General features: G+C 30.4%; 1 protein-coding gene and 1 long non-coding RNA gene across 11 annotated transcripts; one reads left to right on the top strand and one right to left on the bottom strand.

Annotated features, from left to right (window-relative positions):
* The first annotated feature begins 121 nt into the window (after window positions 1–121).
* On the top strand, window positions 122–3,840 carry LOC140674019 (uncharacterized). The gene is made up of 3 exons (XR_012048152.1): window positions 122–418; window positions 2,014–2,304; window positions 3,480–3,840. It is a non-coding gene; the product is annotated as an uncharacterized lncRNA (long non-coding RNA).
* A 345-nt stretch (window positions 3,841–4,185) lies between these two features.
* Window positions 4,186–26,449, bottom strand: 5-ht2a (5-hydroxytryptamine receptor 2A). 10 transcript variants are annotated; one of them, XM_072907308.1, is made up of 10 exons: window positions 26,178–26,449; window positions 25,246–25,431; window positions 24,265–24,465; window positions 17,416–17,843; window positions 16,281–16,578; window positions 9,292–9,516; window positions 7,415–7,745; window positions 6,018–6,227; window positions 5,556–5,852; window positions 4,186–4,804 (listed from the first exon to the last, which is right to left on the bottom strand). In XM_072907308.1, exons 4-10 carry the CDS (start codon window positions 17,734–17,736, stop codon window positions 4,561–4,563), a joined length of 1,926 nt encoding a protein of 641 aa, XP_072763409.1. In that variant the 5' UTR covers window positions 17,737–17,843; window positions 24,265–24,465; window positions 25,246–25,431; window positions 26,178–26,449; the 3' UTR covers window positions 4,186–4,560. The 10 variants fall into 10 exon arrangements, with proteins under 10 accessions (XP_072763409.1, XP_072763404.1, XP_072763410.1 ...); XM_072907303.1 differs by lacking the exon at window positions 25,246–25,431 and having other exon boundaries at window positions 24,265–24,552; XM_072907309.1 differs by lacking the exon at window positions 25,246–25,431.
* Between the last annotated feature and the right edge of the window lie 942 nt (window positions 26,450–27,391).

Genomic DNA, 27,391 nt, shown 5'->3' with positions numbered 1-27,391 from the left:
GTTTTATAGAAATACATATATATTTTTTATCAGATATAAATATGCCATAAATTGTCATTATGATGACTTTTTAATATTAATAGAATCTGAATTTTAGATTTTAAATCCTTTCCTTAAAATATTCATAATTATAACAATTATTAAATGACGTATATTTTTTTATTCCATTTCTTGTATATATTTTGTATCAATATGTTTCTTTTGTATGATATTATTGCAGAAGGGCTAAACGTATAGATTATCTTTTTATTTTATTTTTCTAACATCTTTTAAAAATTTTATTTTATTTTTCTAATCTTTTTTTACTACAATTTTTAGAAATGTCAGATCAGTTTGATCATCTTTCGTCCAGCAAGATCTTCTCGCGGCAATCCAGACATCGCAGGCTGCAAACTACGACACCGACGCTATAATGCAGGTATACCGCGTGTTCCGTCGTTATACCATCTGCTCTGGAAAGCGTTAAACTTACTTACGTGCATTACCGTCGTCGTGGAACCGTCATCACCGAACAATTCAATGAATTTCGCGGCAGACGCGCGAAACGTATTGTGGACGTAGAACTCGAGAGATGCGCAATATTTGCATAAGCATGCGAACGATGGATTCTTGAACGTGCTTCCTCGCGACGGGATGCAAAATTAGATTTTTACATATTTTCTTTTATTTTTATACAGATATTACATATTATTATATTCTTATATAATAATATGTAATATTGTTATAAATTCATATAATATATTGTTTTATAAAAATTATTTTATTTTATAATTAATAATTTATTATATAATATAATTTTATAATTTAATTATTTTATATAATATAATATTATATAATATAATATTATATTATATAATACTTTGTTTTTTTTTTTTTTTTTTTTTTTTTTTTTATAGAAATACATATATTTTTTTGGTCAGATATATAAATATGCCAAATTGTAATTATAATGATTTTTTAAAGTTATTAGAATTTGAATTTAATAAAAATTTGAATAATAATTATTAAAACCATCTTAAAAAGCTTTTCCTCTTCTAATTTTCCAAGTTAAATTATACATATTTCATATATTAATATATTATTTATTAATTATATGTTTCCATATTATAAAATATTATACAGTATATGTAGATATGTATAATTATACAAATTTTATACTGCAACATGAAAATTATGCATCGCGTGGAATTGCATTATTTCGATATTATGCAAAGCGTGATCCGTGGCATTTTTTTGGCGTTTGCAATCTTTGCAGAGAGCTCTCGGCGTGTCAATCAAACTCACCTACTCTCGCGTTTTTATCGGAACTCATAAGATTCGCATTAGCACGATGATATTCTCAAATACATTTAGGTCGTTCCGGCTTTCATGTAGAGCTGTTTGTCCTGCGCGCAAAGGCCGGGGTGCTTTTACCCTAATTACATGAGCCTAATGAAGGAATAAAATCAGCGGCGAGAGAAAGAGAGCGAAAGGGAGGTATTTCGTTCGAACGTACGGAATTTCCGAATGGATTACGGCCGAATTTTTCCGACCTTTCGTCGAAATAAACACCGATAAATTTATGTGTCGCGACGAGGATAAATTTATCTCTCGCGAATTGTGTACTTTTCGAAATTCCCATTTTCGGAATTCCTATTATTATCTCGGGGCTTATCTTTCAATTTTTCGAAACATTGTCGGACACGAAATTACATATCTGATGCCGGAAATGTAATTCGAAATCAAGTTTCGTGTATTGAAAAAATTTTTGTCGAGCGCTTTATTCGTCGGGGGTTTTTTTTTTTTTTTTTTATTTAAATATCGAATTATTAGCCTCGAAAAACAAATGAGAATTTTGTTAAAGCAAATTTCTATGCTTTTAACTGAAAAAGAGGATTGTTATATATTGTTTAATTTTAGCTCGTACTATTCATCCTATTTATTCAATATCAATCATCGTTTTATGTTAAGCTTATTAAATTTTTTCCTTTTTTTCTGTTTATTTTATATACCATTTCTTTTTTGTCTCTTTAGCAGAGAATAATTCTATTATTCCCGGCTTACGTTTCCCATCAAACATAATTACAACGATTCCGCAAAATGGTTCCTACAAAGCCAAAGGCAATGCAAACTTGGCGAAATAATCCAACGGCGAGTATCCGAGGCGAATAATCCAACTATGTTGTCGAATCGGCAAATGAAAATTCTTTCCAACTCAATTACGCTTCCGACTGCGGATTATTATAATCGTCCGTCTTATTCTTGCACGCCAACTAGGTCGAACAGCTGCCGTCAACAAGGCAGGAACTTAGCTAGGTGCTGAAGGTGAAGAGACGGGAGTAGTAACATTATTCACGCAATTTTTCAATATAATACGAGGCTTTAAATATATTTTGTATTTTACATTAATTTTTTTTTGTTTACTCACATGTAACTAATCTCAATTAAATTCGAAACATTAACTTCTTTTTGTATATATATTAGATTACATATAAATTTACACATTTTATAATACAGCACGAAATATTGCTGAAATATTGCATTAATATTTCAATATTGCGACATATTACAAATATTGCAATAATATTGTGCAAATATTATCAATTTAATATTTTATTGGAGATATTACAAAATATTATTTCTATGTTATGTGTAATGCATCACATATTTTTCGTTAGTTTGTTCGCTTATATGTGACGCATTATTTATTCAAGTTTTTTTCATGAGAGAATCTAAAGCCTGCAAAAATACAACTAATAACGTTAAATATATTTTTCTATCAGCTTTCTGAAACAATTAATTTCTAAAAACAGAAAATTCAGATATTGAACTAATTGTTTAAAAATCAGACAAATAAGTATTATGCAAATGAGAAATATTCTGCAATATCTTGTAAGTATTGCATTCACGTTGCAGAAATATGTATATCAGCATCATTACAGAAATTTTGCATAATATAGTTTGGGAGCGAACATATCTATATTGGGGCAAGCTTTCAGGAATATTGCATACAATATCTATTCTAATCTCGCGAAACAATATTCCAGCAATATTCCGTCAATATATCGATATAATATAATATTATAATAAAAATAATAATATAATAAAAAAAAAAAGTATCTTTATACAATCGAAAATTTATTGTTAGACATTTCTTGCTGATTAATATTTGAATTATAATTTTATTTTGACATTTAAAATAAGAACTTGAAAAAATAACAATTGTGTTGCGTTTGCAACTTTTTAATTTACGGATTTATTGAGGGGAGAACTAAAGTTTTCTGAAGGCACTATCTGTGCCTTAAAAAGAATTCAAGACACTTTTCAAACTTAGGTCCAGAAGGTCTGAGAATGAAGGCTTGAATGATATTTCGATGCCGATGTCGATACCGATCGTTGAAACCGTTATTCTTCCGGACGGCCGGAAGGGCTTTTTTTTAAGGGATTAGGAACTAGACAAACAGGGGGATGACGGATAATAATTTTCCTTTTATCGGCAGGTCACTTTTATCGCCGATAAATTCTCCGCAAACGCCAAAGGACGTCGTCATCAGATGTTGCTGTCGTCATCTTGCGGAATCTGTACACAGCAGGATGCTGTTATACTTCTATTTATCATCAAAATCCCGAAGGGGTTTATTCCGTCAGTTCGACTCAACCCGGCAAACGTTCTCCTGCTGAGGATAAACACGAGAGAAGATTGTTCTCGCGTTGATAAGATCACAGTGAATTTTATCTGGCTGAGAAGATACGTCAAAGTATTGAGAGAAATCGAATTATCGGATGAAAAATATCTTGTCTTTGGAAAATTTTGTTAGGTGGCAGCTTCGATACTGCATTTTACATGTTTTCTTAATAAAATTTGCCTACTTGTAAAAAAAAATCTACTTTAATTATAAGTAATTAAAAATATTATATCATTTAATAAATTGATTGTAAGACGTGCAAAAATGTACGTGTATCAAAAAATCTTTCATTTTACAAATAGATATTAATATTTTATAATTTTTATAATTTAGATATTTAAAGTTGACCAATGAAAGTTATTAGTGTTTAATTTTTTTCTATGAAAAGAAATCCTGAATTTTTTATTGCATTTTTTTTTACATTCTATCAAAAAGGATTTGCGGGGAAAAAAATCCACATGTCAAGTAAGATAATAAGGCTTGTAGTAAAATAGTAGTATTGTTTTATTTTGTCTGTCGTATACATCGATATTCTTAAAAGGTTGAGAGATTTTTACAATACTTATTTATTAAAGAATTTTAAAAAAACTGTCAAGTATTTAACAAAATTATCCTATGATTCTTTTTGGGTAACAAAACTTTATTTTTCTCTTTCCTCTCTCGAATGATTTTAATTAGTTTGCAAAGCCACTCAGTTACTCTCAATCAAAAGTGGATAATTTTGGTTAACTGAAAAAAGTTTAGAATTGAAAAACTAAAATGCAAACAAAAATACATATATATATATATATAGGATAAAATTTATTTGTACACTGATTTTTTTTCAACTGAAATAGTCTGTTCTCATCTGTTGTTCAGTATAATCTCTCATTGCGAAATTAATTAATGGACGAGGTTAATGATCGCCCTGCTCGGGTTCGTGAACTAAAAAGGTATCCCGGTAGAGCGAACTCGGCGTACGATGCATCATCGTCGCGAACGAGCTCTCCGACGCTGGCGTCGGCGTCGGGTTTGGCGTCGGGCTCAATAAAGGTGTACCCTGGAGGCTGATGGCCAATGGAAGAGCACCGGACGTGCACAGGCCCATCGCCCCTCTTCTGCTTTCGGTAACGAAATGATATCTCGAAGGCCTTGCAGACCTAAAAATTAGTAGACTATTTTTATTAAAATTCAGATAAAATAATGGAAATTTTTTTTTCTACAAAATTTTTAGAAGACAATTATATTTTATTATATTTTTTTTATTCTTACATTCGATACATTTTTAATAAATAACTTTAAGAAATGTTAGTACGATTTACATTACTTAATTACATTTCCAAGAAGCGCATAATTTTCAATTAAAATTCTCATTTATATAATACTTTGAAAAGCTTAATTAGAGAGAAACGTTGGATTAAAAATGGAATTTCTGAAAATTATATTGTACTTTCCTTAGAAATGTAATTCAGCATCGTGATAAAATAACATTAAAAAAAGCACGTTAGAAATTAAAATATTAAAATTCAAGAGTTTCAAGATTATTTTTAGAAATATTGAAAAGAGAAATGTAAAAAATAGAAGGAAACAAAATAAATATTTAGGAAAAATTGCATCTAAATTATTACAAATAACGATGTAAATTCTCCAAATTATATTAATTGTTATTTGCTGTTAATTTAATGCTGATTCTTCGAGGTAATTCTCTTTTCATCTTTTGCGAGAAATTTGAGAAACTTGTTAAAAATAATAAAATCAAATAATAAAAAATTATCTGTAATGTATTATAAAAATGTTGAGATACTAAAATAATTAAAATTAAAATCAATCTAAAAAATTAATAATTCACAATGTATTACATAACTACTGAGATACTTTGTTTAAAGATATGAATAATGAATAAGATTATACCTGGAGCATTTGCACTTCAGCAAGCGAATAAACGCGGCGCGGAAGGTTCTATTGAAAATGGTATAAATTATCGGGTTGATTGTCGAGGACACGTAACCCAGCCAGAGGAACGTGTCCACCACGTGCCTCGGCACCGGACACGTGGGACACGCGGCGAAGAAGATGTTCAACAGAAAAAACGGCGCCCAGCATAACACGAACGTGAAGAACACCAGGCCGAGAACCTTGCTCGCCTTCTGCTCGGTCGCGACCGCGTTCGCGGCCAGGGATCTCTTCTTCGCTCGTCCCGCCAGGAATCTGGGAGAAAAATTTGACACATTGACATCTGAAGGAGAAGAAACCAGACACGCGAATTTTTAATCCGCAGAATTTTTGCTTTCTTTTTTTCTTTTGCGCACAAGAAATATGTATATATGTATATAAAAAAATTATACTAAAATTTAAAAAAGGAAAAAAAAAGACCTGAGATTTAGGGTGTTAGGCGTGACGTTCAGTTGCAGTTTCAGGGCCCTGAGGGTGAAGTTTCGTGTTTCGCGCGCGATGTTCTCCGGCGTTTGGGTCGCCTGATCCACTTTTGACTTGTGCTGTTGCGATCCTGCGGCGGGACTTCCGGCGCCGTTCACCGCTAACTTCAGATGCGGCAAGACCTTTCTCACACCCCCGCATTTGTCGCTGTGCCGATAATTAAATCCCCGAAAACTATTACATACGCGTTTATTCTCGAAAGAGAAGAGAGAAAGGCCCATATTATTTTCTACTATTGATTTAACTGATATAAACCTTTATATATTTATATTTCATATTTTTATTTTTTATATTTTATATTTTATATTATTTTAGTATTTGTGTATCTTTTTGTGACTAAAAAGTGCATTAATTATTATTAAAAAGATTAATATTAAATAAAGTGATTTGCAGAAATAAAAGAAAGCATATCTTCTATAATAACTTATGCTTTCTTTTATTTCTGCAGTTTATTTTATTTAATATTTAATTAATATCTTCTATAATAACTTTATCATTAATTTTTATAATTTTTATATTTTTTTATAATAAAATATTGTTATTTCTCTTTGTATAATGACATAATGACAATAATTGAAAATCGGAATAAATGTTAAATAATTTTTGCATCAATAGTAATGTGATAATGTCTGCGTTTGAGTGCAAATTGTCGAGTTACGATAAAAATTGATGAAGAAAGCTGATCGATTTGAGATGCATAGAGACTCGTAAATCGTCGTTCGACATTCGAAAGTGTTGCATGCGTCGCGATTTGCTCTGCGTAAAGTAAATTGCGCGATAAAAGCGCAATTGGACAGATAATTTTACTCGCGAAAATAAATGTTACAGTTGCAATTTTATTTTGCAATTAACTATAAATCGTATATTTTACTATATATAAGTTATAATTTTTTTATCTAAAAAATTAATAAAAATATGAAGATCATGATTTTTTCAAGCTACAAGTTTATTCAATGTACTCATTTTTTTGTTATTTTTTTCAGACAGACAAACTTATTTTGCATATTTATATATTTGTTTTAATAACATATTCTTTAAATATAATTATAAGAGAAAAAAAAAAATAAATTATATTTACATGTAAATTAAATTAAATATAAGTTAAATAGTTATATATAAATTATAAATTAAATTAAATTATATATACATAATATTATGGAAAAAAGAAAGGAATAAAAAATTAATGTTTATATATAATTTATATACATGTAGTAATTATATTATGTTATTATTAATTTATAATTAATTCAAAATTAAATTATAATATAATATTTTAAGTTACATTGTTATAATAATTATTACATTATTTATTTTACTGAGAATCAAATTCTCACCTTTCCTTTTCAGTGCTGCAACCGGAAGTACGGATCAGCTTCGCCGAGGAAGAGGACGATCTCGCGGCGGTGGATGACGATGACGCCGTCGATGATGACGTCGTTTTTCCGGACGCGTATTTGCCGCCCAGTCGGCGAAACTGATCGCCCTCCTGATGTTCAGCCGCGAATCGCGCCTTCTTGCGTAACAGCTGCACTGTCAACACGTAAGTCGCGACCATGACTATCATGGGGATGTAGAAGGCGACCAGGGAGCCAAACACGAAGAACGCACGGTTATTGATGACGCACACCCTCGGACGCGGCATGATGTTCGAGGGATTGATGATGCCTGAAACAACGAGATCCTTGCTGTTTGAGTTGACATCTCTCGAGTAGCCCCTTCTCTGATCAGCTGTCAATCGAAGCTCTTGATTATCTGTCAAGTTGCATACTCCCGAGACGCACCCCCCTCCAATCATATTTCTCTCGTTTCATCCTATTTTTGACGAAAATTATTCTCCCAGAGAATTAGCTTCTTCTAAAGTTTGTTTTGAAATTGTAACACAATTGATACAATTGTGTTAAACGGAAAATTGTTCTGGAGCCTCGAATTTAAACTTACAATTAGAGTTATATCAAGATTAATTTTGATATTATCTTATCTTCGTTTCGAAATTCGAGATTTTTAATTAGTTAAGATAATAGATCAAGACTAAAAGTTTCAAAATTATTGGACCTGTCGAAATTATTAATATGTTTATTTGTAAGTTAAATGAAAAAATCACGTATATTATATATGTATACAAACTTAAAAAATTTTATTTAATAATTAAAAAATTTATTAACAAAATTGAGAAGCAATTAATATAATAAACAAAATAAACCATATAAAATTTTACACAATTATTCAGCTAAATTTTATATATTGTGTTTTGTAAAAAGTAAATGAATATGATAAATAATAATAATTATCTTATAAAAATTATGTAAAAAAATTATTTTAAACAATTGTTCAGTATTAGATAAAAATTGATATTAGATAAAATTAGATAAAAATTAATAGAATCGAGATAAGACTTAATACTTAATACTTGAGCTTTGGCGAAAAAATGTTCAATACTAACACAAAATTTTTACGAATATTGTCTTTTCTTGTGCAACCCTATTTAAGCTCGATTAACTTTGCACGCTCGACTATCTCGAGAGGATATATACGTAATAGTAAGATTTTACGCGAAATTTTCGCGAGAAATTTAACTCGGCTAATCAGAATTTCCATCAAGTGATTTGAATAATGGGTGAAGGAAAGGCGGAAAAGAAGGAGCTGTGACGCGGCCATGGAGAGCCTAAAAATACACCCTGATAAATGTGCATTATGTGGATAAACGTGTATTATATGCGGCGTCGCGTCATCACTTCTTCGCTCTTTATCTCGCGAACAGCTTGTAAAAACCGCGAGGATAATCTCTCCCCAGGATATCTGCTCTCTGAACTCTCTCTTCATATTTTTCTCAAAAATGTAGAAAAATAAAGATCCTTAAAAGAGTCCCTTTATGGTCACAAACTGAAGATTAATGGATAAACACGACTGTGCGGCGGCGATTCGCCCGAAATTCCTTTAAAATAGAATTATTCGGAATAAAGGAGGAGCTGTATACTCTATAAATGGGCAAACAACGAAGCGCAGAAATGCAATTCCCCCGGTTTCTCGAATCTGCTGGTTCTTTGAGGTTTGTTTGCGCCTTCATGTTCTCCCCCCGCTTCGCGAAATACGTATTGTTCCATATCGGAGATCCATATTTTCACCCTCTCTCTCTCTCTCTCTCTCTGAAAGAGAGTAAATGGGTAAGGGGAGAAAGGGGGTGGGAAGGTGGAGGGATGTAATAGTAATTTACCTAACACCGTGATGGAGCTGGAGACCAACATGGACAACAACCAGACAGCGGCAATCTTGAAGCTCACCACCCGCTTCGTCGACGTGTGACGTGTCCTGAGAGGATTACGGATGCCCAGGTAACGGCCCAAGGAGATGAAGCACATGTGCATTATACTCGCTGAGCACGCGAGCACGTCGCATGTCACGTATACGTTGCACCAGACCACGCCGAACGGCCAGTACCCTGGAAAGTTCGTAAAAAAGCCGTAGAAATTCAAGCTCTTTTCGAACGATCCTATTATTTTCGCGAAATGATATAAATAATATGCTTTTATTATACATATATGATTAAATGTAAAAGAGAAAGTTTTATATTATATATATATATATAAAAAGAATTAACTCGCTTGCAATCCAGACACAATTTTTATGATAAGGATTTATAAATAATTTTACAATTTATTTTTTGGGAATATTAAATAAATATTTTATATACATTAAGAGAAAAACTCATAAACTGTATTCGATATATTATTAAATATTTTATATAATATTATAGATTGAGTTATTATAATTATTAAACATTTTATATAATATTTATGGAAAGTGAAAAGAAATAAATAAATATATATATATACATATATATATATATATATATATATATATTTGTAGTGATATATATACATTTTAAAAAGTGTTCCTAATCCTTATATATATTCACCTTTAGAACATGGAGTTCGTGTGTTTAAGCTTGTTTTTTTGCGCTTCATATAAATAATATTCATGCGCTTATAACTAAATGTAGAAAATGAAATTTTATTACGCATATAAAAACACCAACTCGTTTGCAATTCAAACACTACATAATTTTTATAATATAACACTCATACATCTCTTACTATTTATTCTTTTGAAATATTATATAAATATTTTATACACACATTTTATATACATTAAGAAAAAAAAGTCATAAAAATTGTATTCGACGTATTATTAAAATATAGATTAAATATTTTATACATTTATAGTCAGTAAAATAGTCAATAAATATTATATTTTGTAAATATTTGTTAGAATATTTGTTATAATATAAATCTTTCTGTTCACTCTAAGATTACAAAAATATTTAAAAAATACTTTGATAAATATTTATAAAATATTTAAATAATTTTATTATAAATATTTCATATATATTTTATAAATATTGCCTGTCTGATAAAAAGAATCTGTCATATGAAAGACATGCGCTAATAATTAATGCAAAAAAGATTACAAAGTTTTACATATGTGACGATATACCAGCAGTAAAAATAAAATTTCATCCAATTTCAGCAAGGAAAAAATTGCTTAAAAAAAACCTGTTAAAATGAAACTTGAGCTTTATTAAGTTTCAATCGTATCTCGAATTATCGAATTATTAAATAATTAATAGTTGAAATAATATTTAGAGAGTGTATATATATATATATATATATATATATATATATATATATATATATATATATATATACATACAATTAATCGCGAGAGAGACAATAATTTACTTTTTTATTCAATTTTACGTAATAATTTATTTTCTTTTAAACTTTCTAATTAAACAAATTAAATATTTGCATAATTTTCCGTGGAATATCTCACGTGCGAAAACTGTCAAAAGAAGGAATTAATTAATAGCGAATCTCCTGCGGTCTTTTTGCGCGGGAGATTCATTTACAGAATATGTGACGTTACAGAAAGGATTCGGATATATTGTGATATTGCTATCGGATTTTTGGCTTTTGTCACAAGCAGTTTTTTCAACATTCCCGATGCACGTACCTTTTGTGCGAGAGACTAATGGAAAAATAACTTGAGAGAATGGTCTTTATTGTACTGCGCGGATATAAACGGAGGTTGCGGAACGCACGATGCATCCACGTGGTACTATGAATGGGATCACATCAAACGACGTCAAATGTCGAAAATGCGTTTACACAAACCGTGACTTTGCGCGGGCGGATTCTCCGAGTAGGCGATGTGTATTTTTGTCGCATCAAAGATTCGCGGTCGAAAACGTATATCTGCCGATACGTAACCGGGAGCTGTATTCGATCGTTTGTACGATTCAATGAATAATAGCGATCTTAAAAATCCATATTTATTTCTTTATATATTTAAAAATTATAATTATTAAATACCTGGAATTTTTTTTCCGAAAATGCCGATTATTTCTCTCTAATTGTAAAAAAAAAAATATGTATATATAGTATTTTATATAATAATGAATTATATATTTATATAATAATTATATAATATATTTCTTACTATATTTATATATTTATTATTATATTTATATTTTATATTCATTATTATATTAATTTATTATATAAGTGTAATAAGTTGAATATATATAATAATTAAATAATAATAAATTATACATATTGCATATAATATATTATTATATATAATAATTACACATATAAAAATATAAATATATATATTTTAATAAACCTGCCGTAATTTTTAAAAAAACATTTTGTAAAAATTGAAGAGACTTTTCTCAAAAAAAAGCTATATCACTTGGTCACGTGATATTTGATTATGGCAGGATGTTTATTTAGTAAAAGTCATAAAGCTGGAACTTTCGGAATCCAATATTTCGTATGCAACGAACCCAATATTATTCCAAGGATTAAGCAAACAGCGAGCGACTATATCGTACGGTGATGGATTCTTCAAACAGACGATTTGCGAAGCAAAGATAAGGCAATTCGATAATGTCAATGACGATTTATAAATTCGTATCTGTAATTAATTAGATCTCCGATCATAGGATTGAAACAATAATTTGCCATCACGGTCGATTGCCACTCTTGGTTTTATCATTCTGTTCTACACTGTCTCTCATTCTGATATATTTCTCATAAATATTATTTAAATATTATAAATTATAATTATAATTGTAATTATTACATATTGTAATATATAATACTTATAATACATAATTACTATCAATATTAATTATTAATTTTAAATAATTATTTATTATTTAAAATTATAAATTATTATTATTTATTATTTATATTCCTATATATAAATTAATTATGTAAACTCTGATGCTCTAATTCTAATCGTTATTGCTCGGTATAATTGACATTTAACGAATTGAATGAGAGAAATGTATAATTTGAGATACAGACATCCTCTTCTAATCAGTCCCTTATCGTATGAATATTATAATTCGATTAATAATCATCTTAATTAGGCCGCGCGTCGTGCATTGCACTCGTGAAAATTAAGGCGAGAAGCGCAGAAATTCTGAGGGCGCATAGTAACCCCAAAAATTTGCATAGTCGCATTATTACTAAGATCCTCTCGCAAAGACTACGTTGCAAGGAATTTCATTAGTAACAGATTAAAGCACTCCTTGATGAGCGGACACGCTGCAATAAAGACTTAAGTACACGTGAGAATAAAATTCGAAAAATACGAAACAAGCAAAACAAAAAAAACGAATTAAAAAAGCTGAAGCGAAAATCATATAGATAAAATTCTCTCCAAAATGTCATTAAAAATCCCCGCATTGAGTTTGCGTAGAAAATTATATTATTTATCAATTTAAATAATTCGCGAAAAATAGAGATAGAGACAGAGACGCTCCAATTATTATTATTATTATTATGTATTATTAATTCTGCGCATACACTTTCTTTCGTTTGCAAAGGGAAAGTTTAGCTGCTTTGAAACTGTGCGGTTTGCATTTCCGGCGAGAAAGAATCGGGATGTAAGGCCTCCCCCTTCCGCCCCTGGATAGTTTGCGCGGACATCGCTGAATGCGAAACATCCCCGTATCGTTCCGGAACGACGAGTTTGCCAATTTTCGGCACCCACAAAGGGTTGTACTTTTGACACGCGCCAACGCGCACATCCTTCTTAACAAGGTGCCCATATATACTTTCCCTAGTTATCTATGATATGTAGGTATACATCTGACGGATAGATATGAGAACAAACGTCGGAAATGAATTTTCGCGAGAGAATTTAAAGGGTCTTCCTGTCAGCTGACTGATACATTTTGTTCCGTCATCATATTTTTTTACCGCGATCAATTCAATTTAAATCAGTAATAAAAATAAAAATAAATAAAATAAAAATCGTTGTGTAATAAAATAAACTTTAATTAGATCAGATTATTATTATTTAACTTATTCTTTCGTATTTTATTTGTATTATGATTTTATAAATGCTAAAAATATTGTTGAATTTTTAAACTAAGTCGTTTGTATAAAGTATTATAAATTAACAATTAAACTTTGTAATTAAATGTGTCGAAAGTTTGAGGATATGCTTGACGCAAATTTCACTACGAATTTTATGACAGATAGGACATGTCATCATAAGGATAATTGTAGGCTGTCATCGAGCCGACGTAGATTGGACACTCGAAAGTACTTAATGGCCATACGGCGTGCTTCGTTGCTCGCAATTTCAGTCGAAACGCGAATTAATTAACGCTATAATCACGACACCCTGTAATCGGATCAAGGACGTTGAGAATTATTTGACATAATATTGCTAAACCGCTAGTTCTTGTTTACTAGTCTTTAAGAAGAGGAAGAGAGAGAGAAAGAGAGAGAGAGAGAGAGAGAGAGAGAGAGAGAAGACTAATATTACATTACTCATATTTTATAAATATTTTAATATTTATGAATATATTTTACATTTATATATATTTCTATATATTCTATATATTTATTATATAAAATATTCCACGAATCGAACTTTATACACAATGTCCCATGGGAAATTATCAAAAGTAATCAGCTGTCATTTTTTGGATATTTGGCAATTAAAACGATCAGAGAGACATTCTTATCATTTAATAAACATTTCAATAATTGTTTAGAGATTAGTAATGTCGAAACTTCGTTTGTATTTTAATGTGCTTGCCAATTATAAATTATTCTGTGTATAAGTGGTTAAGAAAATCCAATAATGGAAATTCTGATCAAATTCCCTTACTTAAAAGGGACAGACATTACACAGATTCCGACATTTAAAGTTCGCGAGTCCAAAGTTTCTCTCGAACAAGGAAAATTTGGGATTTAAATCCGCGTTTCTAAACGAAATTTAAAAGTGTCAAAGTTCAAAGGTTCAGACATTTTAAATTTAACGACTAACGACTATATAGAATCTCGCTCAAGGGAGAAGAAAGAGAGAGAGAGAGAGAGAGAGAGAGAGAGAGAGAGAGAGAGAGATTCGGGAAAAGCTCACACGGGAAGATTATTATCGCTCGTGCAAATAATTTTCCCCAGAGGGGGGAATCTTTGCGGTTTTCGCCGCAATTTCCAATGGCATTTATTATATAATATCGACGGGGGAAAATTCGCTGAGATGGAAAATTCCCTCAATGTTTCAGCGGCCCTCGGTATATGTTTATTAACGGTTCGATGAAATCGAATGATGGTGCGTCACGCGCCTGTACCGGGATTTTAGAGTTTCCCCAGGACTCTCTCTCTCTCTCTCTCTCTCTCTCTCTCTGTGGAAATTACTCCTTTCAGGTCGCGGAGCAAATGCTGTCTCGTACGCGAGATAAACGAGCCGCGATGATGAGTCCGCTAATGCCGCGCGTGTCGTCGACGTGTTCCACGTGAAGGATGAAGCGCGAGCACGTGACGCGAAAACCCGCGGATAAAGTCGTTCCTTGACAGAGTAGGCCAGGAAAGGGGTGCGATCTAGGAAGAGAAGAGATTTATTCGGACTTTACCACAGATTCATGCGTCTAAAATAAATCAGGTGTTAATCTTTCCTTTGCTGATGAAATAATTATCCTTAAATTAATGGAATTTTTTTATGATTAAAGATGTAGAAGTAATTCTCGCCTTGATCGTTAATTTTTTAGATTATGTCACCGCTTTGAAAGATGTTATCTTGAATTTAATTAATATTAAAGCTCTGGAGTAATATCATAAATTAAATGCGTTAGAAAGCAATTAATGATTAGATTTATCAGTTGATGAAATAATCTTGCAATGCTTTCATAACCCAGCATACATATTTATAAATAACAAGTATTTGTAATAATTATTTGGATATTTTAAAAATAATTATCAAAATGTATAATCATTTCGTAATATTTTATAACCTTAGATTGACAGATTATAATGATTTATCATAATTATCCCAGCAAATATTTACAAAGTACTACAAATATTTAATTTTTTATTTACCAATATAAATATATTAAATATTAAACATGTAAAATATTTAATATTTTTATTAGAAATATTTTATTAATGCTTTAATATTTTATTAAATATATTTAATATGATTTATAAACTATTATTCATATATATATATATATATATATATATATATATATATATATATATATATATTAAGAGAAAAAAAATCATAAAGTCTGTATTTGACATATTATATTAGATATTAAATATTATATAAAATATTTAATATCGAATTTTAATAATATATCAAAATACAGATTTTATGATTTTTTCTCCTGTGTATGTGTATATATAAAATATAATATTCACAATTTATATAATATTCACAAAAATAAATATTTATAAATATTTATCATAAATATCGTGTGTTTGCGTTACGTATGAAATTTCGTAACGACATGAGACCGGAAGGGGACCCTCTCTATGCGTGTCGTCTCTCGTTTCCGCGTCGTTTCGCCGTATATTTCGCGACGAAAATCTTAAGTTCGGGTTGTATTACATGCGTAATCTGATCGCGGAAGTCCTTGTAAATTCGTGCTCCGACGCGCAGGTGATACGCGTCGTTTCCCCGGCGTGTCCATTATCTATTCAGCAGAAAATCCGTGAAATTCCGTTAAAGAATTCCCTTTTTATCCCCGCTCCTCCCCCCCCCCCCGCGCGCTACTGCCGTTCCATTTCATTCTGTCTCTCCGAAAAAAAATTTAAAGGATTTTTTTTATTAATTTAAACGATTCTAAACTTCAGATTCAAGGGCGGAAATTAAAAAGAAAAAGAAAAATCTCACCCAGAAAGCCCGGAATGGCACCCAGAGGCATGACGAAGAGGCTGACGAGGAGATCGGCCACCGCCAGCGATAGCAGGAAGTAGTTGGTGACGTTGTGGAGTCTCCTGTCCAATCCCACGGCGAGGCAGACCAATATGTTGCCGAGACCGCCGGCGGCTATGAAAACTGCTACGAACAGGAAGCTCCAATCGAAGCGACGCGTCTTCGTCCCGGCGATGCTGCCGAGGATCCTGGATCGATGGGTACAGGATACGGTCAGGTCTTCGGCGACGCCGCTGATCGGCGAGCACTCGAGAATCTGGTGGAAAACACTTGGGGTTTTACGATATCGTTCCCTCTATTCAAGACGAATGGTCGGAATCTGTCAGGAAATGTCAACACCGAAGGCGACGATCTTTTAAACGTCGTCCTGAGCTTGAATTGTCATCTCGCTCGAGATGAAGATCTTTACGTGTCGCCCATTTTGAGACGAAAATCGAGTGAGTTTTGTCACTTTAAGGAAGACAAATATTCGAATGTCCAGGTATATTTGAAGGTCTCTTAACTTTCCTGCTATTCGTGAGACATTGAAATAAAAGCTATATAATCTTAGATTTTTTTAATTTTCTTTTTTCCAAAAAAAAAAAAAGATTTTTAAGGGTTTTAGGATCGTTTTTATTTAAAAATTTTTAATTTAAGTTTAATTATGCGAATTTGAAATCCTTGAATTTAAAGCCCCTTTTAAAAATTGAAATAAAATACTGAAATAAGCTATATGTTATACATATAATATAATCTTAGATTTTTAATATAATTATTTTTTAAATAATGATTTTAGATTTTTTAAAATTTTCTTCTATTAAATAAGAAGAAATATTTTGAGATATTTAAATTTTCGAGTTATATTAAAAAAAAAAAAAGAATTTTGAAGGGTCAATTAAAAATTGAAAATTATGAAAACTTCAACTTTAAAAAATGTTTTAAACTATTATTAGTGCTTCTAGTGAGTCTTAAAAATTCTCCGAAATCTTGTTAGGATTGCTTTAATTTTCTGCAAAAATTCTTGCAAGTTTAATTATGCGAATTTAAAATCCTTGAATTTAAAGCCCCTCTTGAATTTCGATGCCTCATCTTTCTTCTCGAAGAGAAGACCTACCTCCTCGTCGAACAACGTGGCGTTGCAATTTCTCATCGGTATCCTAGACAGAAAGATGCCCTCGATACTCTCGAGGCTGTCGAGCAACAGGGATACGTTGACGTTGCAACTCGCATAATCGCAGGGCGCGCAAAAAAGGGTCGTCGAAGAGGAGGTAGCGAGGGTTCCTCTCCCGATTGTGCTACAGAGATGATCGAATCCGCTGGAAGTGGCGTCGCATTCGCCAGCACAGCCACCGAGGGTGTCGTTGCAGGACACCTGGTGCAGGATCGTCGTCCAGTTGCCGACCCAGGATGTAAAATTGCCCTCCGGGACCAGCATGACGAGCCTCGAAGGAGTCCTCGGGATATCGCCAGTCACGATCGATGCAACGCGAAACAGACTGGAACGAGGTCTTTTCGCCGGTTCAAGGTATTCCTAAAGGCAATCTAAAAAGAGATAATAGACTATATTTTAATCTAATAAGTTTCTTATCCGACCTACTTAAAATTAAAATTTTTTTAAAAATTAGACATTGAAAAATAAGACATTTGATTAAATATATTAATTATACATATAATGAATTAATAATATATGCATGTATAATTATATAATTAAAATTATATGTTATTACATAATAAATTATATAATTATATTAATATACATAATATGTAAGAAAATAATTTTTAAAATTTAAATAAAAGTTTAATATTAATTTAAAAAGTTACATTTAAAATGTAAGAATACTGGAAGAAATTTAGAATAAAAAACTTGGTCTTTCTGATATTTTCTTTCATTGATACAGTTATTTTCCGTAATGTTCAGAATGTTCGATACGTCACGTGTATTAAGTCAGCTGACGCTATCAGCTGATCGCATGAGTAAATCAGTTGATTGAATCGCGCACCTTTCTTATCAGGGATCAATTGTAGATATTTTAACGTAAGATTAGAGACGAATTTTATCGAATATAACCACAAAGTTAATCGTGATTATTTAAAAATAAAGACGATCTTTTGGGAAAATAAATTTAATTAATAATTAGTATTAATCTACTAAAATTATTAATTATTAAGAGGTAATTTATATAATTTATTATTATTAAATATTTGAAACTAAAGTTCTTCATTGTTTACAATATTTTACGCTGACAAAAGTTTTAAACCTTTTCTTATTTAAAAAGAAGAATGACAATTATATATGTGTACACATTTAATTCGATATTAATTAAAATCCGAAGGCCCGGGCTTTCGAAAGATCCGAATCTGAACCTCAAAATCTCAGTTTAAAATCTACATTGGGTTAAATTAATTTTTCCGGAACGTAGGCGCGCGCTTTATCCGCTCCATTTTAATTATCGAAGATCGAGGCGGGCTTTGTCATCGGTTTCTTTATCGTCAGAAATTCACAGTGATAACGACGTCAGAAATGGGAGGGAAGGGGGAGGGCAACTGTTTGCGCGTTGATTGCAGGCGAGATCTTGCGAACAAAGGACGCCGCCTCTTCTATGGCAAACAAAGGACGGGACTTATCGGGGACATCGATAAATCGTTGTGTAAGATCGGACGCGTGATCTTCTCCCCCTTCCGCCCCTTTTGGAGATATTTTAGACGAGGAGTTATACAAAAGTGTCATCCTCTTTAGGCGCCGCTATTTATCTGCCCGGGGGGGGGGGGATGAGGGCTCCCGCGCACGCGACCGGTCGGATTAACTGACATACCGGATATCGACAACCTTTCGTGTATCCTCCATACACATCTCGCGACAATACTGATCCCTGAACAAATTGCTGCATCGACAAGCTTGGCTGCCACCTACGACGGACGTGCGTTATCTGATCCTGTCACTCGCGTTGCAAATTCTAACGTGGAGATTGAAATTGAAATCAGAATAAAAGATTGACTTCCGCTTTTGTCTTTTTCGTTTTTTTTTTTTTTTTTTTTCACGATTTTTAACAATGTATGTTTCTTAAAAATTACTGATTTTGAATTCAAAGATAGCTTGTAGTTAGTTAAAATTATTGTCAATAAACATTATAAATTTGTAATAATATGTAATAATTTATGAAATTTAATTATATATATAATTAATATATTTATGTAACTAATTATATATAAATATTTTTATAAGTGTAAATGTATAATTTATATAATATTTAACAATGTCTGTATCTTAAATATTACTAATTTTGAATAAAAAAAATAGCTTGTAATTAATTGAAATTGTTGTCAATAAACATCATAAATTTATAATAATATGTAATAATTTGTATAATAAATTTATGTAATTTACGTATATTTTCATAAATTATAAAACATATAATAATATAAATATAAAATATATAATTTATATAATAATTATATGCTTACTTAATTAATAATTTTTATTTTATTGTATAATAAATATTACGCGACCAATAACTCTTTAACATTTATACTAAAAAGTTTCCTCTCTCTGTGAGAATTCGATGTATTTGACATGCAAATTCCATTCACGACTTGCATTTTGTAATTAGCGTGATTAAAACTTTAAATCATAGCAGATTTTTTAAAAAAAACCAGAAATCGAGTTCATAGGAGGAGAGAGAGAGAACGAGATAGAGAGGAGAGCAATAGCACACACTCGGTTTCTCTCCGTCCGAATTTACGCGGAAAATTAATAACGATACGTTAATGCAGGGCATGAATAATAAAGTTGATACATTATAAGGATGATGGAATATTGCTACTCGCCAGAGTGCACCTTCACTTATTTATATCTAAGAAAGTTCGCGCATCGCAATATTCCGCGTTTATAAAAATAAACATGACTCGGGTGTATTTAATGACATCTCGAGAAAAAATGATATAATTCGATTAGACGTTAATGTACATAATTATTATGAAAAGATCTGATAACTTATGTAATTCTGTGTGGTCACATGTTTTATCAGATCTTTTTGTTACTAATTATGTATATTTACATCTGATTATATTATATTTTTTTTTCTCAGAATGTATTAAAAAGAACCCCAAGCGTACATCCTTGATGTACTATCTCACTTAGATAATTAATGTTTATCGATTTTTCATAAGGCAAAAATTAATTATTATAATTAGTGTTATAAAAATTCTATTATTATATCATATGATATTAATTTGTTAATATTAATAATGATGTTAATAATGATATTAAGAGATGAAATTATGATATCAATGAAATGAGATTATGATATTATTATATTAATATTGATAATGATATTAAGAAGAATATTATTCTAAAAATATTATTATATTATAATTATATTATGCAATGTGTAATAATATTATATAAATATTAAATAATGTGATAATAATATTATAATATTATTATACATTGTATAAATATTTAGATATTATTGATAATACTGTAAGACTAACTCAGACAGTATACAATATTTATAAAATACATACAAAATATTTATAAGAATTATTTAAATGCTTTATAAATATACATATATCAAAAATTTTATAAATAGTTTTATTAAATATTTTTTGTAAATAAATATTTTTCTAAATATTAAATGATAAAAATTTATCATAAATATTCCAGCAAATATTTGAGAAATATTTACAAAATATTACTCTACAAATATGTATTTTTTACTTACCATGAATATTATTTAAAATATTTAATTTATATTTTAATAATATATCAAATGTAATTTACACGATTTGTTGTCTTAATGTATAGAAATATTTAATATTTATTAAAAATATTGCATGATGTGTCTGGGAATATTGTATACTGTTTATAATTAAATACAATAAAAATGCATAATAAAATAGACTATAATAATGTAGAATAAAGAGAAAGAGAGAGACTCGCGGGTATAATTAATTATAATGAACAAATGTGTAGCCTTGAAAAGGAGATTAGATATAAATAATCGTGCGCGTGACAAAGTTTTACAAAAAAAAAAATTACACTTTTTGAAAAGAAGATGACAATGTAGGAAACCTCTGTGGCGGGAAATATTTTATCGCTTTCAGCTGTTGCGCCTTCGAAGCTGCTCTTCGGAGGCTTCGAATTTAATTTGAAAATTGCATCCATCCGGGCTGTGCTTTTCGGTTCTGCGAGAAGCCGAAGAGCTTCGGTGCTCTAAGTGGCTTGATCCGTGAAAGTGCATCGGCTGAAGTGCATCGTAGTCCGACGGACGTGCCGGTGCACCGATGCGTTCAAGAGAGATAAAGAGAAAGAGAGAGAGAGAGAGATCGCGACCGATGATGGGAGATGTACGGATGTAATTTATTAGTGGTCCCGCGTGGAAAGTGACACGGCTTCGCAATGACTGTCGACGCCTCTAAAGGCCAATGACAGCGCGACTCTTCAGCTGGGAAATGATTGTTAATTAGAGAATGCAAACGAACCGAAAATAGCCAGTTTACCGTGGCAAGTCAATTAATTAATAGATTTCTATAAAAGTTGATGTACATGTATATACAGAGTGCCCCATGGGAAGTTGAAACTAATCAGCTGTCATTTTCAAAATACACGTGGGGAAAATAAAATGCCGTTTAATAAAGAATATTTGTCAGGCAAATTTATTTACATATATTTTGTACATTGTCATACACATTTATATATTATACATTTATTTATTTATATATACATGTTATTTATATTTAACATATTTGGTATTGATTATAAACGTTTATTGAATGATAAAAAAATATCTCCGAGTGTCTTTATGTAAATATGAAACTGCCAAATCCAAATCTCAATTAATAGATAATTTGCTTTTCCTGCTCCCTTTGAATAAAAGTGACAAATGATTAGTTTCAGCAACTTTTCATGGAACACCCTGTATATATATATATTATATATTGCTCTTATAATTATGTTGTCTATTCATTAATATTCTCGAGCGACGAGAATTATCACGATCCGACATTCTAGCTAAGTTAACGTTTACGTCAATTATCTCTGTTATTTTAAACACGTTTCTCTCGCAGCTTGATAAGTTTGTCGTCCATTAAGGCGTTAAAACCAGCAGCACTTTGAATATTAAAATATAACCGACTTGAATATTAAAATGAAAGAGCAACACGCTGAGATTCGGCTGAGATTATTTATTATTCGTGCAATTTTTCCTCTAAGGTGGTTGATTAAAATCGCATTTCCGTTTTCCTTTTCATTATCCCCGTCGTATAATTCTATTAAAATTTAATGACCGGTTGAAATTGAGTATTATCGAATATAATTTTTGCATTGTCGTGAAAAAAAAAAAAAAAATTGTTTCCTCCGAATCTCTTAAACTTCGCTGCACAATTGGAATTTGCGACTTTAGTTATCGCGAGAAATATTCATTCGTCCTTCTGATAATATTTCGTTAAAATTTATTGCAAAACACTGTGAATGTGTCTTATAAATTGTAATTAATTATGGCTGAGCGTTTGATAGATTAAAACAAAAATTCCAATGTTCACATGATAAATAAGTGTCGTGTATTATTAGATAATACATTAAGCTGTTTACCCTTTTAAATTTTGTTGGTTCTCTCGTCAAATCTTTTAAATATTACGAATACTCGCCCCAATGTCAGAATTTCCGGATAAATAATTAAGTTTGTCTTTCTACGAAGCGCTTATCGATCTCTTCGACGGAATGACGTGAATTAATCAGCAATTATTGAAAATTTCAGGCTAATTTTTCCGAGAAAGAAAGAAACTTATCGAGAAAAAGTCGATGGTAATCCAATCATGTGTAAAAACCGAAAATTACAGTATTATTCGCATTTCTCTGGAATGCATTATTTTAAGTTCAACGCACTTTTTTTATTTATACAAATGTGCTTTTTGTTAAATAACGCATGTAATGTGAGCGATATGACAATAGTAAGACTAAATCAAATCGCAAATAACACGAATAAAATAAATTACACACAGCTAAAAAAATATAAAATATAAAAAAACCTAGAAAAATAAAATAAAAAAAAAAAGTAAAATAACATAAGAAAGGAAAGAGATAAAAATATATTCATCTTTTATTATGTAAGAGGTGTTGGAGTCAAAGGTACGTAAAAATGTTTATTATTAAAAAAAAAAAAAATAGCACGATATTAAAGAGCAACAGGTCTTCTCAGACATCGTGCGCGATTTGTTTGATAAAATGTCGGCCTTCTGTAAATGGCTGATATGAACAGCTGAAGGCGCTATCGCGCCTTCGAGATCGATAGAAGGATCGCGATTAATGAGGGCATTAATAGTCGCAACTAATCCAATTGCACCTACATAAGCGACAGCACTTAAAAATGCGCTTCAACGGGAAGAATTTTTTTCTTTGTACAGCTAAGTGATACGCCCTTAGTACATTTCAATTGCTTTTATATTTTTTTAATGGATTTTTATAGCATGATTGATTCTTAGAAAGCCATAATTTTACTTTCAATTTTAATAGAAATTTCAAGAAATTTTAAGAACAAAAATATAACAATTAAAAATAAAGTAAAAATATAAAATATCTCTTGTTAAATATAATCGCATATTTATAACAAAATATATTCTTTTAGAAAAAAATTTTATTATTCACACATATTTATCTATAATTTATATAAAAATTTATAATTATTTATCTATGATTTGTGTAAAATTTATATAAATTTATCTATAATTTATCCATATGAATTATCTAATTAATTTATATAAAAATTTATTTACACCTAAAAATTGATTACGAAAAATCCGATGAAAGAAAATTGGTCCAGGATATTATTTCGATATTTTCCTCTTGAAATCTAATAAGATTGCGCGATGGGATAGATAAATCAGCTTCGCGCGACGAATAAAATCTGTGAACCCCGATCTCGAAAGGAAATAGCTTTCGCTCGATTTTATACGATCGTATACTTACTTTTCCAATTTCTGTCGCTCGCGTCTCGACGCCATCGACGCTCTCGTTTCCCCGTCGGTGGAGTTTGTTCATTTTCCGAACCCCCGGTAACGCCGAGACACATCTCACTTTTTTTTTTCCCGGGAAATCTTCACTCGCGTTTCATATCGAGATGCTTTTCTTTCTTTTCTCTTCGATTCTCTACCGACTATCTACACAGTTCTGGCAGATGGCGAAAGAGCAAAAGTAAATGTTTACTCTCGTCTGTTCGCGAATCGCCAGCCCCATTCCCTTCCGTAGATCTTGCGACTTTTACGAGTTATAATTTATTAACTGTGTTACAAGTTTACAAACGACGTATCCTACACACTTAGTTACTTATACGAAGTCAACTAAAGATTCTTAAAGAAAGTTCGAATGGGACAACTTCTGTTAAAAGTGCCTACATGAGTAGAAAAAGTCATCGAAGATCACACGAGGGTACGAGGGTAAATTCTGACATAATTTGGCGATCTATTTCAAAGATACTCTGTATATATGCCAGAAATCGTTCCTTTCTCTGCAACTTTTCAGTCTCGCAAATTCTCCGATACATTCAGAGAGAATTGACATTTCTTACTTCATTTATGAGAAAGAGGAAGAAATCTTCTTCTCTAATTTTATATTTAAAAATATATATGATCGAGTTTCTTTTATATTTATAAAATGTATTTATCATATTTTTATGTTTATAAATTTCTTTTACATATTTTTTTATAGAATTATAAAATTCAGTTTATACATGCTTTACACATTGAGAATGACTTGCTGTAAAGATTTAAAAAAAATTTTATAAATGTTATAAATTTTAAAATTGAAAATTTTATAATAAATTTTATTAAATTTAAAAATTTATAATTAAGAAAGTTATAATTAAGAAACTGCGTAATTTAGTTTCAAAACATGGCGTTAAGAGTAACCTTGCCGAGAAGTACTGCTGAATTTCAGAAAGTCGCGTGTCACCTTCGATTGGTGACCGCGTAGCATGCCACGAATTTATGCCATAGAATCTCACAGCATTATATGAATCTTTGATATCCAAGATGAATCGCCGGCCGATCGGGTTTATTAAATCGATTCGAATGGTTCGCTTGATATTTGAATGGCAAAGTAGCATGATTCCTTTTTTTTATGCAAAAGCTTGAAAAACTTCGGGAAACCGAAAGAGAATCCCAAGAGATAAATTGACAGCGATATGTATTAGTTACCGAAATCAAACGTATGTCAAATTGAGAATTTTTTATTATTTATTTTATTTATTTATTGTACAAATGTCTGCAAAAAGTTAACAATAAGACGAATAAAAATGAAATGAAAAATTAGTGCTATTTAATTAATAAGTTGACAATTACAATGAACCTTATTGCGAGCTCAAGATATATTTAAGCCCGATTATCTTTATATTTAATTAATATTATTTATTTAAAAATCTGTATAATTTAATTCAATGTTAATTTATATTTAAATTTACATACATAAAATTAATAATAATAATTCTCACATTTATTCATACTCCATCGATTTTTAAAATATACATGTGATAATCTTACATATATATCATGTCGATAAAAATTAGATAGGGATTAGATAAGTCTTAAAAGCCAATAAAGTAGCTCTTTTATATTTTACTGTACGACAGTGGTCGATAATCTCGTTAAAAATCAAATTTAATCCAACTTTAATTTGCCTCGCAAAACTTTTGATAGGTTCGCCGTTATATATATGTATACTCGTGAAACAACAAAATAGGCAACTGATGCAAATAGTTCAACATAAACGCTCCACAAAATGTAAGTTTAAATAAGTCGACTGACGAGCAAAATATTAAACATTAATGAGAAATTAAACTTAGAAATTAAAATGTCTAACATCAGGAGATCATTTATTTCACCTACTTTTGTGGACGCAAGTAAAAATATCTCCGCAAAATATTGCTACTGGCAATAAAATTTTCTGTCAATTAAATTTTCTAAAAGTCAAGATAGAGGGTATTAACGACATTTTAATGACACAATCGTTTTTATCTGAAAACTCGTGAAAAGATCTGTGAGACTCTAATTTTCCTCACAAGAGTATATCAACATTTTTAACACGAAAAAAAAAAAAAAATAGTCTCGCGATGCAACAACTAAACAACAGACTGGAATGCACGCGTACTCGCGCTCGGACCGCGCGGATCATACTGAGGAGGGAACTACGGAGGCTGCGTGGTAGGTGAGATGAAGGGAGATGAGCACGAAACGTGAGAGGAGAGAGAGACGCGAGTTAAAATTCGCGCGCCATCCCACGATATATTTCCCTTTCCCACTCTTCAGCACGCTATATTTTTTAAATTATAAATATTATTACTATTTATTTCTCTTTATATTTTGAATTATTATTTATATAATACCTGTTATATGTATTTTATTTTTATATATATTATAAGTATCTAAAATTATCATACTTAATATTTTTAATATATAAATATATAATATTTATAAATTATAATACTAATAAATATTAATATAATATTTTTAATATATAAATATATTATAATTATTTATGTTGTTATAAATTATTATAAAAATATATAATAAGTATATATAAGTGTAATAATTATCATATATTTTTTATACATTATAAATATGTATTTTATATACATTAAAAGAACAAAATCATAAAAACTGTATTTAAGGTAAGTAAAAAATAAATATTTGTACAGCAATAGTTTGTGAATATTTCTCAAATATTACTGGGATATTTATGATAAAGCTTCATGATATGTTCAATCTAAGACTTATAAAAATATTTATATTATAATAAATATTTATAAAGTATACAAATAATTATTATAAAAATTGTGTATATATTTTATAAATATTATGTGCTGTCTGTGGGCATTTCTCTCATTTTTTTCTTGTCTTTCTTTCCTTCCTTTCATTTTACTTATTATCGTAAACTTTTCCTCATCTCTTCTCAATGAACGATTGCTCTCTTCTGCTCGTCGTGTTGTAGATTGTGTATGACTTTTGCTTCTTTTTTAGTTTCTTCCTTCGATTTTCTGTTTCCTACAACGCGATTTATGATGAGAAATCATAAAAGACTGAATCTGAATAAAGTTTCTACG

The sequence above is a fragment of the Anoplolepis gracilipes genome, chromosome 15, assembly GCF_047496725.1.
Source record: "Anoplolepis gracilipes chromosome 15, ASM4749672v1, whole genome shotgun sequence".
In the NCBI taxonomy this organism is placed as follows: Eukaryota; Metazoa; Arthropoda; class Insecta; order Hymenoptera; family Formicidae; genus Anoplolepis; species Anoplolepis gracilipes.
This window is presented reverse-complemented; position numbering and strand designations above follow the sequence as displayed.